At 39.0% G+C, this 15,310-nt stretch overlaps 1 protein-coding gene across 14 annotated transcripts in view; it reads right to left on the reverse strand.

Moving 5' to 3' along the window:
- The window catches only part of LOC126197486 (WD repeat-containing protein 76-like), a 400,466-nt gene that overhangs the window by 59,896 nt on the left and 325,260 nt on the right, over positions 1-15,310 (reverse strand). For 8 of the 14 annotated variants that reach the window (XM_049934649.1, XM_049934650.1, XM_049934642.1 and 5 more), the window contains exons 6-7: positions 5,054-5,193; positions 999-1,162 (exon numbers count right to left, since the gene is read on the reverse strand). The exons of 5 other annotated variants lie outside the window; for them this stretch is intronic. In XM_049934649.1, coding sequence (XP_049790606.1) covers positions 999-1,162; positions 5,054-5,193 — 304 coding nt within the window. The remainder of the gene's footprint in view (positions 1-998; positions 1,163-5,053; positions 5,194-15,310) is intronic. One more of the 14 variants, XM_049934643.1, reaches the window with a different exon arrangement.

Genomic DNA, 15,310 nt, shown 5'->3' on the forward strand with positions numbered 1-15,310 from the left:
GTTTCTCTTCTTTTCCACTACTCCCCCCCCCCCCTTCTCCAAAGCTCTGCCCGCCCTCCGTCTAACCTGCAGCACTTCACTGTCCACCATCCCCACCATGCTATCCCTCCCCGTCCCTGCCACAGTCTCCTCCTCCCCACCCAGTCACCACTCCCATCATGCACTGGTGCTGCTGCTGCTCGCTGTGTGGTTTCAGTTGCCTGAGACAGCAGTCATGTGTTAGTTGCATTTGCTTGTGTGTGTGAGCACGTGCACGCATATTGTTGAAGGTCTTAATCGCCGAAAGGTTTAATTGTGTGAGTATTTTTGTTGTGCCTGTCTCTGACTCAGCATCTACGCTATACTGTGAGTAGTAACTTTCTTCTCATAATATTGTTACTTTCCGTCCTGGATTTTCCATTGTTTGATTTACTTTTATTTTTCCGTAAGATATGAGCTATTGCAAAAATCAATGGAAACTCAACAAACTTTCTATTACTAACAAAAAAGTCTGCTGACTTGCAGTTTTTTCCATCAGTACCAAAGGCACCCATGGACACCTTGAGAGGGACTTTTCAGTATTTGAACATATCTCTGGCAGTATTCTCCATGAATACACCAGTGATGACTGAAATCTAACAAACAACAGAAAATGGAACTCTGAATGTCTTCTATGTCTCCTGGTGGATGAGTACTGGTAACATGAGAGCACTGAATGGCTAGCTTATATCTTGGACTTAAATATATTTGTTTGTACATCGTACACTCCAGGCCAAAGGATTTCAGCCCTGAAGTGTGTCTTAATTGCTGTTTTACAGAGAAATGACAATGTACTGTACTGAAATCTATCTTCTAATCCGCAGGTAGATTTGACTGGACAGTGGTCCTTTCCCATCAAATTAACCCATTTTTGTAGAGTATTCTCACACATCCTAAACAAATACAACAACATGATAACTAAAATACCGTAATTCTCTGTCATCTATTATCCACCTCCAAATTGATGAGTTGGCACTCACCTGAGTAAAAACTTCCTTGTTCAGATCTCCACATCTGACAGTTCCATCCAGACTGGTACTTATCAGCTTTTCTGAACCAAACACAGAAAAAGTCATGTGGCTTACGCTACGAGAATGTGGCTGGAATGAGATACTATCTTTCTTGGATTTAACGTCCCAGAATCCTAAAATATTAATAGATACATATGGATGATAAACTGATCAAGTGTAGATCGTAAGTGATACTATTTGCAATTCATTCATACAAGGGCCGTTCAGAAAGTAACCTCCGGTTGATTTTAAAAAAATACACCAAGTTAAATAAAAATATTTTAATATATACATCTTACAACTACATCTTTGCACTATTTTTCTACATAGTCTCCATACGGATTGAGGCACTTATCGTATCTCTTCACAAGCTTTGAAATTCCTTCTGCATAAAAATCACCCGCTTGTGCCTGGAGCCAGCCTGTGACCGCATCTTTGAGCTCTTCGTCATCATCAAACCGCTGTGACCCGAGCCATTTCTTCAAATGCATGAAGAGGTGATAATCACTTGGCGCCAGGTCTGGGCTGTAAGGTGGATGGTTGGTAACGTCCCACTTGAAGGACTCAAGAAGGGCCGTTGTTCTGCGAGCAGAGTGAGGACGGGCGTTATCGTGCAAAAAAACGATACCGGAAGTCAGCATACCACAGCGTTTGTTCTGTATAGCCCGTCGTAACTTTTTTATTGTTTCACAGTACACGTCTTGATTAATGGTAGTACCACGTTCCATGAATTCAACCAACAACACCCCTTTGGCATCCCAAAACACCGTTGCCATCAGTTTTCTGGCAGAAAAATCTTGCGAGGCTTTTCTTGGTTTGGTAGGCGAATTTGAATGTGCCCACATCTTTGATTGTTCTTTTGTCTCAGGGTTCACGTACTTAATCCAGGTTTCGTCACCGGTCACGTTACTGTTTAACAATGGTTCTCCTTCGTCCTCATAACGTGACAGAAAGTCTAATGCAGAGGCCATTCTTTGAGTTTTGTGGTGGTCGGTAAGAATTTTGGGCACCCATCGTGCACAGAACTTACGGTAACCCAATCTTGCTGTCACTATCTCGTACAAGAGAGTCTTAGAAATCTGTGGAAAACCAGTAGACAACTCCGACATTGAGAAACGTCGATTTTCACGAACTTTTGCATCAACTGTCTGAACGAGTTCGTCAGTCACCAATGATGGTCTACCACTCCTCTCTTCATCATGAACGTTTTCTCGTCCACTTTTAAATAAACGTACCCATTCACGGACAACTCCTTCACTCATAACTCTTGGTCAGTACACGGCACAAAGCTCACGATGAATAGCTGCTGCAGAATATCCTTTGGCTGTAAAAAACCTTATGACAGCACGCACTTCACATTTGGCGGTGTTTTCTATTGCAGCACACATTTCAAACTGCCACAAAAACTAAACTAGCGCAGGTACAACGTTCACTCGACCACGGCTTGATGCCGACTGACCTGTTGAGTGCGTGAACGCACAGATGGCGTCGCTACTCCCCCCACAACCCGCACTGTGACCAATCGGAGGTTACTTTCTGAACCGCCCTCGTATTATAGAATATTTACACAGGTGAGCAGATGCAGGAGTCTGCGTTATTAAAATTAATTTGAGAAGGAAATACAATTACATTCATGATAATGTAAAATTAACTCTAAATCACTAAATAGAAGTATGTTAATGAAAATTCCAAGTTATTTGAACATTGTATACTCTGGGATAAAGTTAGGTCTCACTTGTACATGCCTGTTTTCATACACACAAGAGCTTTCTGCTTACAGCATAAAGGGTCTGCTTCTTGAAGACTGAAGGAGGGAAATATATATTTAGCGACCCTAAATAGTGTATCATAGAAGTTAATTACATGAATACTTTGGCTTTCATCAATATTGCAGGTTGCCTTTTGGCATAATTATCTCAAAGGTAAATTTTCAGGTGTTTCTAAAAAACCAAGTAATGTTGCCCATGTACTAACTACTACAATGAGAACTTGGTTACCAAGAATAATCACGCCAATCATCTACACAACTTGCAACGGATCTTCTAAATACTACAGCAGGTAGTATGAATTCCAACCTTCAAAACTGCTTTTCTTGCAAGCTGAAGGAGAGTACTTCAGGAATGTTACCACATTGGCTGTGGTTACAGCCAAAGAGATCTTATCTGAATGTCCAGCTCCAACCAATAGCACTGAAGTTACAAACTTATTTCAGTACAAATAATAACTATCGAAATTTCATCACCAACACCACAAACACAACTGCAGCACTTCACTTCACTGAGCACTATAAAGCCGAAGTTATAATAATCAAGTTGCCTCAATGTAGGCAGCCCTATAATCTATTGAAGCACATTCAGCATGAAGTGCCATGTCTCAATCATTTCACACACCATGAAGGTGATGAATCAGAATATCCATTTGTACATGCTTCGCATTGTCTTACTCTTTGAAGTACTACTTCCAGGCAGTGAAAAAAAGAAACTAGCCTTACTGGATCCATTTCTAACATGCTACAGATCACAATCTCCTTCAGTTAATTTTTGGGACTGATTCCTTATCAGCTCATCAGCACATGGCACAATACGTACCATGTAGGATTTCCAGCTGAGTACATCATGTTACACTTGTATTCCCAAATAAATGAACCCATATCATCGTTCTATCAAATTCCAATCTAAGGTAACAGCCCTTCGTCCACAAGAGACGTTGGTGTTCCCTGGTCAAAGTAACTTGACAGAAAATAAATGCCTCTACTCACCACCAATGAGCACTAGGACCAATAGATTGGTCAGCCGTTGTTGAATCTACATCTTTGTTAGTCAGAACGAAGACAGCAGTTCGCATCATGGAAACTATCCAGGATATCTGGAACATCATCTATGCATAAACCCAAATTGCGAGCGTAAGTTTCAACTCATCTTCTTTACCTCTCCTCAGCTCTCCTCCATTAGTCACCAAAAGTAGAGGTGAACACATGATCTAGACGTTCAAGGCACAAAAAGCTAAAGCACTACAAGAAAATTTAAACCAAACGCAACCTTGCCATTTCTTCCCCGAGGAGGGTTAGTTACAAAAGCAGAGGTTAGACTACCTAGGCACCAAGAGTCTGGATCCAAACCGAACGTCATATCAAAATATGTTTAGAAGCCTAGATCGGAGAGCCACCACCGTGACACTACTGCCATTCACAGATGAGCCACCCCATCATATCATTATCAAACAGCAAAGTATGAGGAGACAACATTAAATTCACAAATACTCCAGTGGGCTAACAGTGCCGTGGTGCATTCCCACTATACTCACCATCCTGTGACTGAGCAATTTAAGTTTCTTTGTCCTCAATGGGTTGTGAAATATCATTATCCACAGAAACCAACCTCACTACACGCTTTGAGTTTCTGGCACGTATTTTCTCCCAACTGCAAATGTAAACAAGCTATCTAAGCTCAAACAAAACTAGATGAATCATCCATAGCACTTCTAGTCTGCCAATGAACAACAACAATGTGCAACTATGTTCTGGGACTTTTTCACGTCACATATTTTGCATAATCAGCTCTTTAGCTTACACAGAGGTAACTGACAGTCCTATCTTCCTACTTCAACACAGTTTTCTGGGAAGTTACAGAAATTAATACAAGTATCTAACTGAAATGTTTTATTCACTGTTCTTTTATATGTAGCATGTCCACACTCAACCTGTAGTCCTACACAATACCTAGTTTACTTGGAACTTCTACTGGAAAATGAAAAACTATCAGTTTTGAGAGGTTGTGATAATACCAAGTGCATTTGCTAATCCAAAGTAGAGGTTTTTTTCCCAATACCACAAGATGAGATGTAATTTCTCATTGTTCGCAACAAACTGTTTCCCTCCATTATATTAAAAAATAATAATGTTGAATTGTGATGGTAATCTGCATTTACATCGTCTCCAATGCTCAAGCTCTATATTACAATCCATATACCACAAAGTTCTTCAACATTAACATGGTTAACAATATGTACTTAAGAGAACATCTTACCAATATTTCCATATTTGTCTCCAACAGCTACCAGAAGATTACTTTCAGACGGATGTACAGCTGCTGCTGTCACCCTCCCTTGTACTACTTTCTGTATTCTGCTTGGAGATAATTTCAGTTTCTGTACCCTCGATTTAAAACTGTCGGAAGATAAAAAATTTGAATTTCAGAATATTATTATCAGAACATACAGGACAAAAATTTCTTTTTAAGTAAATATGTGAATAGCTACCACTTTTGTGACATTTATCTGATCTTTTCTATCACTGTGCCCATAAAATCAAATTTACAAGTAGTAACTCAAAAAGTTTTAACACTTCTGTTACTTGACGACTGCATAAAAAACAACATCCTCAATTTTAAAAGATACAACATGTTCAATTCTGCACATCTAGGGATACTACACCAATGATAAATAAAAAACATGGCAAGGAAATAATAAATAGGCTCAAAACTTAATTTTATTGCAAATCTTGTGGTCAGAGAATTCAGTAAGTTGACATATTGTGCATATTTTCATTCAATGGTGTCTTACGAAATAAAGTTCAAGGGTAATTCAGCTTTAAGAGAGAATGTCTTCATCGCTCAAAAACGTACTCTAAAAATAATATATCATGCTCATCCATGATCATGTTATGAATTATCCATTGCAGGTCAAAAGAAACAATGCTCTACATAATTACAATACCAGAAGGAAAAAAGACATTCGTTATTCCACGTTAAGGTTGTCTTTAGGACAAAGAAAGAGTGCACAATGCTGCAACTAAGATTTTTAATAACTTACCCAGTGACACAAAATGTCTGACGGACAGTAAAGTAAAATTTGAAAAGGCTGAAAACATTTCTCCTTAATTCCTACTACTCTGCAGAAGAATGTGTAAAACGTAGACTGACTCAGTTCACAGCATAATGATTTATTGCACAAATGATCCATGGAACATGCAACTAACACTGCAACCAACAGTCCAATTTCATTTTACAGAACAACTACTTACAATCAGATCAATGTATCTTCCTTCCTCAGATTTTACATAGTTTTCAAATTATTTTGCAGAAGTGTTTCTCAAAAATCACTCCAGTGTTCCACTGCAGTTACACTAGCATATTTCGTAATACTGCTCTATGCTAACTTTCTTACTCTCAATATAGACGATTTGTAAAAGGAAGAGCATAATTTAGGAACAAACATATTTTACCAATCAGTGTACAGACACACAGCAATGGAAGAGCATTAATTAATAAAAGTAATTTACCAATAAATCATCTTTGTTGGCTCAATGAGAAAACTTGTTGATCCACGTGAAAAGCAGGCAATGTAAAGGTTACAAAAATATTTATTCACATTTTGTGAAACACAGTGCCATTTTGCTTTAGTGAAATGATGGGAGACTAAGAAGTACACTCTACCATTATTTGTAACACATAGGTGGTACTTCAAGAACAGAATAACACTAACCGCTCGCGAGGCTTTTCGAATTCTGTTTAATGAAAATCCACATAAAACAGATGCCTACCTAAGAATGAACAGAGAAGTAATCACTAAGAAAGAAGTATGCTTGTTTCTTGGTGCTATGCCTGACAAGCAACAAAATTTTTAGAAGCATATAACCCAAATATATAACAAAGTATCTAAAATGAAGTTCAATAAAATTTAAAATGTCACTGCAAAAACTTCGGACTTCCACTGAAACTTCAGAGAGCATCTCAAGGCAATACTCTCAGATGATGTCAGCTTTGGAGGAACTGCACAGGCTCACATTTTGAAATTAATATGTAATAGTCTTGTATAGGATGCATGAAGAATGCTGCTGCAGTTCAGAGGCACATACAACAGTAACAGCAAAACTCCATCCATTAATACTACGTGTCTATTCCATACATGTAGACGGGAAATGACATCAAACATGAAATACGGTAAACAAGGGAAGAAGATAGTGTCAGTTCCTGCCAAACATACAGGAAAGTAACCGTACTATACATGAAGCTGACAAATGCAGTTTGGAAAGTTCTTTGATGTGCAGCAACATGTACGCTACGTATTTTTGTATTACAAAAGTATAAGTTTGAATTCCACCAAAACACAGCACGTTAGTTTCCGAACCATTGAAACAGAGACTGCAAAGCACTTTTGTAAGCCAATCATAATTCATGCCACAAGATCTCACCAGCCAATTACAGCAAATATTCAGAGCATAGGACACACGATATAACTAGCAAATAGCAACATCACTGTTAGGTAGCATAAACACACAAACAGGAAAAGTTAGTAGTTTAATTTAATATACATAGTGTAGCTGTAAGAAAAGCTAAGCTTTCACGTATGTTGTTGTGGTCTTCAGTCCTGAGACTCGTTTTATGCAGCTCTCCATGCTACTCTATCCTGTGCAAGCTGCTTCATCTCCCAGTACCTACTGCAACCTACATCCTTCTGAATCTGCTTAGTGCATTCATCTCATGGTCTCCCTCTATAATTTTTACCCTCCACACTGCCCTCCAATACTAAATTGGTGATCCCTTGATGCCTCAGAACATGTCCTACCAACAGATCCCTTCTTCCAGTCAAGTTATGCCACAAACTTCTCTGCTCCCCAATCCTATTCAATACCTCCTCATTAGTTATGTGATCTACCCACATAATCTTCAGCATTCTTCTGTAACACCACATTTCGAAAGCTTCTATTCTCTTCTTGTCTAAACTATTTATCATCCACGTTTCACTTCCATACATGGCTACACTCCATACAAATACTTTCAGAAACGACTTCCTAACACTTAAATCCATACTCGATGTTAACAAATTTCTCTTCTTCAGAAACGCTTTCCTTGCCATTGCCAGTCTACATTTTATATCCTCTCTACTTTGACCATCATCAGTTATTTTGCTCCCAAAATAGCAAAACTCCTTTACTACTTTAAGTGTCATTTCCTAATCTAATGACCTCAGCATCACCTGACTTAATTCGACTACATTCGATTACCCTCGTTTTGCTTTTATTGATGTTGATCTTGTATCATCCTTTCAAGACACTGTCCTTTCCATTGTACTGCTCTTCCAGGTCCTTTGCTGTCTCCATTGATTCAAATTCCTACTTCAAATTTTTCTTTTGTTTCCTTTACTGCTTATTTAGAATACAGATTGAATAACATTGGGGATAGGCTACAACCCTGTCTCACTCCCTTCCCAACCACTGCTTCCCTTTCATGTCCCTTAACTTATGACTGCCATCTGGTTTCTGCTCAAATTTTAAATAGCCTTTCGCTCTCTGTATTTTACCCCTGCCACCTTCAGAATTTGAAAGAGAGTATTCCAATCAACATTGTCAAAAGCTTTCTCCCAGTCTACAAATGCTAGAAACGTAGGTTTGCCTTTCCTTAATCTAGCTTCTAAGATAAGTCGTAGGGTCAGCATTGCCTCACGTGTTCCAATATTTCTACAGAATCCAAACTGATCTTCTCCAAGATCGGCTTCTACCAGTTTTTTCATTCGTCTGTAAAGAATTAGTGTTAGTATTTTGCAGCCGTGACTTATTAAACTGATAGTTCGGTAATTTTCACATCTGTCAACACCTGCTTTCTTTGGTATTGGAAGTATTATATTCTTCTTGAAGCCTGAGGGTATTTCGCCTGTCTCATACATCTTGCTCACCAGATGGTAGAGTTTTGTCAGGACTGGCTCTCCCAAGGCTGTCAGTAGTTCTAATGGAATGTTGTCTACTCCCGGGGCCTTGTTTCGACTCAGGTCTTTCAGTGCTCTGTCAAACTCTTCACACAGTATCACATCTCCCATTTCATCTTCATCTACATCCTCTTCCATTTCCGTAATATTGTCCTCAAGTACAACGCCCTTGTATAGACACTCTATATACTCCTTCCACCTTTCTGCTTTCCCTTCTTTGCTTAAAACTGGGTTTCCATCTGAGGTCTTGATATTCGTACAAGTGGTTCTCTTTCCTCCAAAGGTCTCTTTAATTTTCCTGCAGGCAGTATCTATCTTACCCCTAGTGAGATAAGCCTCTACATCCTTACATTTGTCCCCTAGCCATCCCTGCTTAGCCATTTTGCACTTCCTGTCGATCTCGTTTTTGAAACATTTGTATTCCTTTTTGCCTGCTTCATTTACTGCATTTTTATATTTTCTCCTTTCAACATTTAAATTCAATATTTCTTCTGTTACCCAAGGATTTCTATTAGCCCTCATCTTTTTAGCTAATTGACCCTCTGCTGCCTTCACTACTTCATCCCTCTATTGCATTTCTTTCCCCCTTTCCTGTCAACTGTTCCCTTATGCTCTCCCTGAAACTCTGTACCACCTATGGTTTAGCCAGTTTATCCAGGTCCCATCTCCTTAAATTCCTACCTTTTTGCAATTTCTTCAGTTTTAATGTACAGTTCATAACCAATAGATTGCGGTCAGAGTCCACATCTGCCCCTGGAAATGTCTTACAATTTAAAACCTGGTTCCTAAATCTCTGTCTTACCATTATATAATCTATCAGAAACCTGTCAGTATCTCCAGGCTTCTTCCATGTATACAATCTTCTTTTATGATTCTTGAACCAAGTGTTAGCTATGATTAAGTTGTGCTCTGTGCAAAATTCTACCACGTGACTTCCTCTTATTTCTTACCCCCACAACCCATATTCACCTACTACGTTTCCTTCTCTCCCGTTTCCTACTACCGAATTCCAGTCACCCATGACTATTAATTTTTCGTCTCCTTTCACTATCTGAATAATTTCTTTTATTTTATCATACATTTCTTCAATTTATTCTTCATCTGCAGAGCTAGATGGCATATAAACTTGTACTACTGTAGTAGGCATGGGCTTCGTGTCTATCTTGGCCACAATAATGCGTTCACTTGATATGTCTCACATATAATACAGGGTGTTACAAAAAGGTACGGCCAAACTTTCAAGAAACATTCCTCACGCTCAAATAAAGAAAAGATGTTATGTGGACATGTGTCCAGAAACGCTTAATTTCCATGTTAGAGCTCATTTTAGTTTCGTCAGTTATGGAGAGTGCTACAGGAGAACCAGTTGCTTCCATACCATGTACAGCGTGTGCAGGCACTATCAGCAGCTGATTGGCCTCCACGGGTACACTTCTGCGAATGGTTCATCCAACAATGTGTCAATCCTCATTTCAGTGCAAATGTTCTCTTTACGGATGAGGCTTCATTCCAACGTAAATTATCACGTAAATTTTCACAATCAACATGTGTGGGCTGACGAGAATCCGCACGCAATTGTGCAATCACGTCATCTACACAGATTTTCTTTGAACGTTTGGGCAGGCATTGTTGGTGATGTCTTGATTGGGACCCATGTTCTTCCACCTATGCTCAATGGAGCACATTATCACGATTTCATACGGGATACTCTAACTGTGCTGCTAGAACATGTGCCTTTACAAGTACGACACAACATGTGGTTCATGCACGATGGACCTCGTGCACATTTCAGTCTAAGTGTTCGTACGCTTCTCAACAACAGATTCGGTGACCGATTGATTGGTAGAGGCGGACCAATTCCATGGCCTCCACACTCTCCTGACCTCAACCCTCTTGACTTTCATTTATGGGGGCATTTGAAAGCTCTTGTCTACGCAACCCCGGTACCAAATGTAGAGACTCTTCGTGCTCGTATTGTGGACGGCTGTGATACAATACGCCATTCTCCAGGGTTACATCAGCGCATCAGGGATTCCATGCGACGGAGGGTGGATGCATGTATCCTCGCTAACGGAGGACATTTTGAACATTTCCTGTAACAGAGTGTTTGAAGTCACGCTGGTACATTCTGTTGCTGTGTGTTTCCATTCCATGGTTAATGTGATTTGAAGAGAAGTAATAAAATGAGCTCTAACATGGAAAGTAAGCGTTTCCGGACACATGTCCACATAACATATTTTCTTTCTTTGTATGTGAGGAATGTTTCCTGAAAGTTTGGCCGTACCTTTTTGTAACACCCTGTATATGTTTCACATATATTACTGGTCTTTTTAGTGTTTGTTACACTTTCAGATACATCCAACAAATGTGCCAGTAAAATTTTTAAACAATGACAATGTATGATCTTCTCGACTCGAAATTATCTAAGTGGCTGGTACTCAAAGATAATGTTTTAAATGAGAGTCAAACGCTCTTATCAGAAATTCCTTACACATTCTCACACGTAAAATAATTCATCTCGCATAAAAGGAAATTTCTTTCAAAAATAACTCCTTTCAAAGAACCATTCTCAATATTTTCCCACGACCTCTTAGACATGGGTTCTTTTCAGCAGCTGCTTGAGAGTGCCAGAAAGCAGGCTTTAATGCGCATGCGTGGCTATGACAACGTATGATGTCCATACATTGTGTAGCATTAAGAGATCTTACATGACGTCATAAAAGAAACAGGACTTCAGAGGATACTCAACGAGCATAGGTATTTCGTAAGCCATAATAAAATGCATAATTCGGCTTAACGGATGCATTCATATGTCCAGATTCACAATGAAGTAGACCCCTACCTGATATTAAGCTTTTCAGTGCGCTTTTCGGGATGCAAATTTTCATGGGGTACCAGTACTGTACTGCATCATCCTTGGTTCTTTATTATGGCATAATGTCATTTGTGACGGAAGATAAAAATGTGCACTTGAAATTCAGTGAAGAGTTGAAACTAGCCGATAGTGTGAAATGAAACCACTTTGTTTCTTATAAACTGACTGCAACTCTGGACAAGATTGATAAAAGCCACATTTATTAAACAAACCGACAAAAATAACTTCATTGTTGTGCAAGGCAATTAATGCTTGACTGCCAAAAACATGGAAATAAAATAAAATCAGAAAACTGAAACTAATAACATATTTTAGCCTTCCGTAATTATGTCAATGTATTTTAATTCACTTGATAGCTCCTGGCCACAGAAAACCGTTTTGTTTTCATTTGATGTGTGAACTGTAAATGAAGAGAAAGCAGCAAAATCACTAAATGTGAACATGGGTCATTATCCCCCTCCCCACTACAACCCAGACTGCTCTGCACATGCGCGAATCTGGCAGCTTGGGCACGCCAGGAAAAGTTTTGTGGGTAGCATACCGGTCACATTTCAAGTAGCCAGAAGTGGGAGAAGATACTGCTCATATGCAACTCAACTGCACATGCGTACAAGCTTGCTCGCAACTGCTTGAAACGAACTTAATGTCAACAGTTGTGATGTCAGGCTCATCGGAAGCAGACTGCTGTTACGAAGTATTCCGTAGTCTTCGTCCAAAGGCCTTTGACACATTTTGCTTCTGACAGGCGCTTGTGTGTGCACTGAATTTTGTTGTTGTAAATGGCCCATTTCCTTTGCAACAAGTTTTATTATGGTTTTACTCTCTCGCTTACATTTTATTGCTGCAGTATTATTCTGCAGTAGCAGGATACAGTTTACTGTCTCGCCAGTCACAATTACAAAAACTTAACTGAAGACTAAAACTATGAAAAATTCCCAGAATTCTAAAAAATTTGTGGGTTTTTCCCAGTTTTCTCCTAAATAAAAAAATTCCCAAGTTTTACCTGGATTTCCCGGTTGTCCCAGAGAGTTAACACCCTGTTATACTGTGGGTCTATTCCATATACATGGATGGGAAATGACAGCGAACACGAAATACAGTAAACAAGGGAAGAACAACAGCGTCAATTCCTGCCAAACATACCGTGCTATATGTGAAGCTGACGAGAGACGTTTTTGATCTGGACATGATCTGCAGGTAAGTTGTGAGTACCAACTATGAGAATACACACAGCTCAATATCAGATGAAGAAGTATGTTCCAGAGTAACATTGTTTACGACACAATACTATGTGCTTTTACTCAGGCTTCAAATATCTCTCTTAATGATGTGTCTTTTGGTGTTCAGTCAAATTGTTGATTCCATTTTTCTGTTATACATGAAAGAGACAATAAGAAAAAGAAATGAAACCAATAACTCTCCTCAACACCCATAGCACACACCATCAATCAATCATGCTGAGAAAACCTGACATCTCATTTCTCATTCCTCTCTATTTCACACAACAAAATGCTGTTCACTTTTGTAGTAACACTATTTTACCACATATTACATGATACTCATACACAATTTGTAACAGTCGTAAATACGACCTGTCTCAGTTCAAGCAAAGAATGGTAAATACAATATGACATACATCATAGTACTGATGAGAATGAATAACAGGTACAGCCACTACGAAACTTGGATTTAACTACTTATATTCTTTCTTCTGTCTTAGGTGTACAGTTAATTTAGGAAAGAGTTATACCAGAGGCATTTATTGACAAAGCACCATCACTGACAGTAATGTAAATACTCCATCATAATGTGTTTCTAGAATTTTCTTCTTACTCAGTAAGAAATAAATTCTTAAATTGAGGTAGATATGTCACTTATCGTGTTAATTGCTCATTTTTTATGTATTTTGAAGACCGTAGATTTTCCTTTGTTGTCAGCAGAGAATGGGGTCACAAATAGATTGATATCATCCATTCAATTGACTTTTTAGTTTCATTTTCCTTTTGCAAAACTTAAGTCGTCTCCACACACATTCTACTGTGGCTTAATTTGTTTTACCAACAATAATTCTGTGTGTGTGCGCGTGAGCAAACGTGCAAAGTACAGTAGGAGTTACAACAATGATGTGTGATAGTGAGGTAGGGAGCGCGGAGGGAGAGGGGAGGAGCGGGGAGAGGGGAGGAGTGCTGAGGGAAGGGAAATAGTTGGGATGAGGAATGTGACATCGAGATGGGTTGAAGGACATATGTATATTAAATATCATCCTGTATCTCTACATCTTGTATCCCTCTCCCCTGTTCCCACTCTCCACTCTTCCTTCCTCAAAATTGTCTCATTTAACCACCCCCCCTCCTCCTCCTCCTCCTCCTCCTCCTCCTCTCCCTACCCTCACTCTTCACACCCACAAAACATTTACCTTAGGGCACAGCATGTACAGGAACTGTAGCCAAGTTTAAAAGTACAGCCGATCGAGCTTTGTTAAGACATGTACCTTGTTGAACACTTCACAATTGGAGCTGTCTTCCATGTTTTACGGCCTCTATAAACAAATTTCTAAAAAAGCTGTGACATATATATGTAAAACAAAGTGCAGAGCTATAGATAATACATGCAGCTTTCAATGAGTACCGTAGCAGAATCTTACCAGATCGCCTCTCACAAAATCCAGAGAAATTTTGGTCATGTGTAAAAGCTATCAATGGTATAAAAGTTAGTGTATAGATGCACATCTATATCCATGGTCTACTACCCGCTGATGTGCATGGCATAGGGTAGCCATTATTATGGCACACAGACCATGTATTTGAATATCAATTTTGAGTGTGCCAAGTTTCTGAAGTCAGAACATAGAAATAGCACGTTGCAGAGTCTTTCCATACATGCGGAGCGATATTTGGTATGTCAGATAATCTGAACATGCGTTTTAATGTGGAATAATGAGAAGGAAGACCACCACCTATGTCACATGCCACCATCTCTATTCCGGGCAGCCGCGAGGTGCCATACTGGCTTTCAGTTGAAGCCAATATGTATGTACACCATTTCTAAGCATCACTAAATTAAGGATCTATCGAAAACCCATTGTTAACTGAAAGATTTTTTGTAAAAAGCTGATGTAAAATTTTATAATTTTTCTTCCATGTTTTGAAAATAAGCCATTTCGAGGCAACAGCACACTGCCATCGAAAACGCATTGTTCTTGGTACAATTTCTTATAATTAAATGTCAGTTGATAAAACATCTACAATTAAAGCTTTCAGAAGATGGTAAGGCTCAAAGCATGATCGTGCGTCATTCATGGTTGGTTTAGCATAATGGGTAGAGGCTAAGAATTGTACTGTCGCAGGTAATGTGGTGCTGGATCGCGTCCCAATGAGCCGAAGTGCTTTTTTTTTTATTAAACTTCGTGTTTTCTAATAGGTTTCTGACACTATATTGGTTTAATGTAAGTATAGAATATAACATTCTACGATATTTAAATATAAGTGTGATCTATCTGATGAGTTAGTTTACTTGATTGGCTTCATCTATAAGACAGCTTATACTACTTGCAAGAAGATATTGTGCAATTTTCCAAGTTTTGTATGTTGCATGTGAAGATTCTACTACTGGATGGGAGCAGAGATCAAGGAAGAATGACCTTAGGGTTTACTAAAAACACACTGATAAAATTATTTCATGTTGTGTGGAGAACTATTTTAAATTG

This window comes from Schistocerca nitens, chromosome 1 (genome assembly GCF_023898315.1).
Source record: "Schistocerca nitens isolate TAMUIC-IGC-003100 chromosome 1, iqSchNite1.1, whole genome shotgun sequence".
Lineage (NCBI taxonomy): Eukaryota > Metazoa > Arthropoda > Insecta > Orthoptera > Acrididae > Schistocerca > Schistocerca nitens.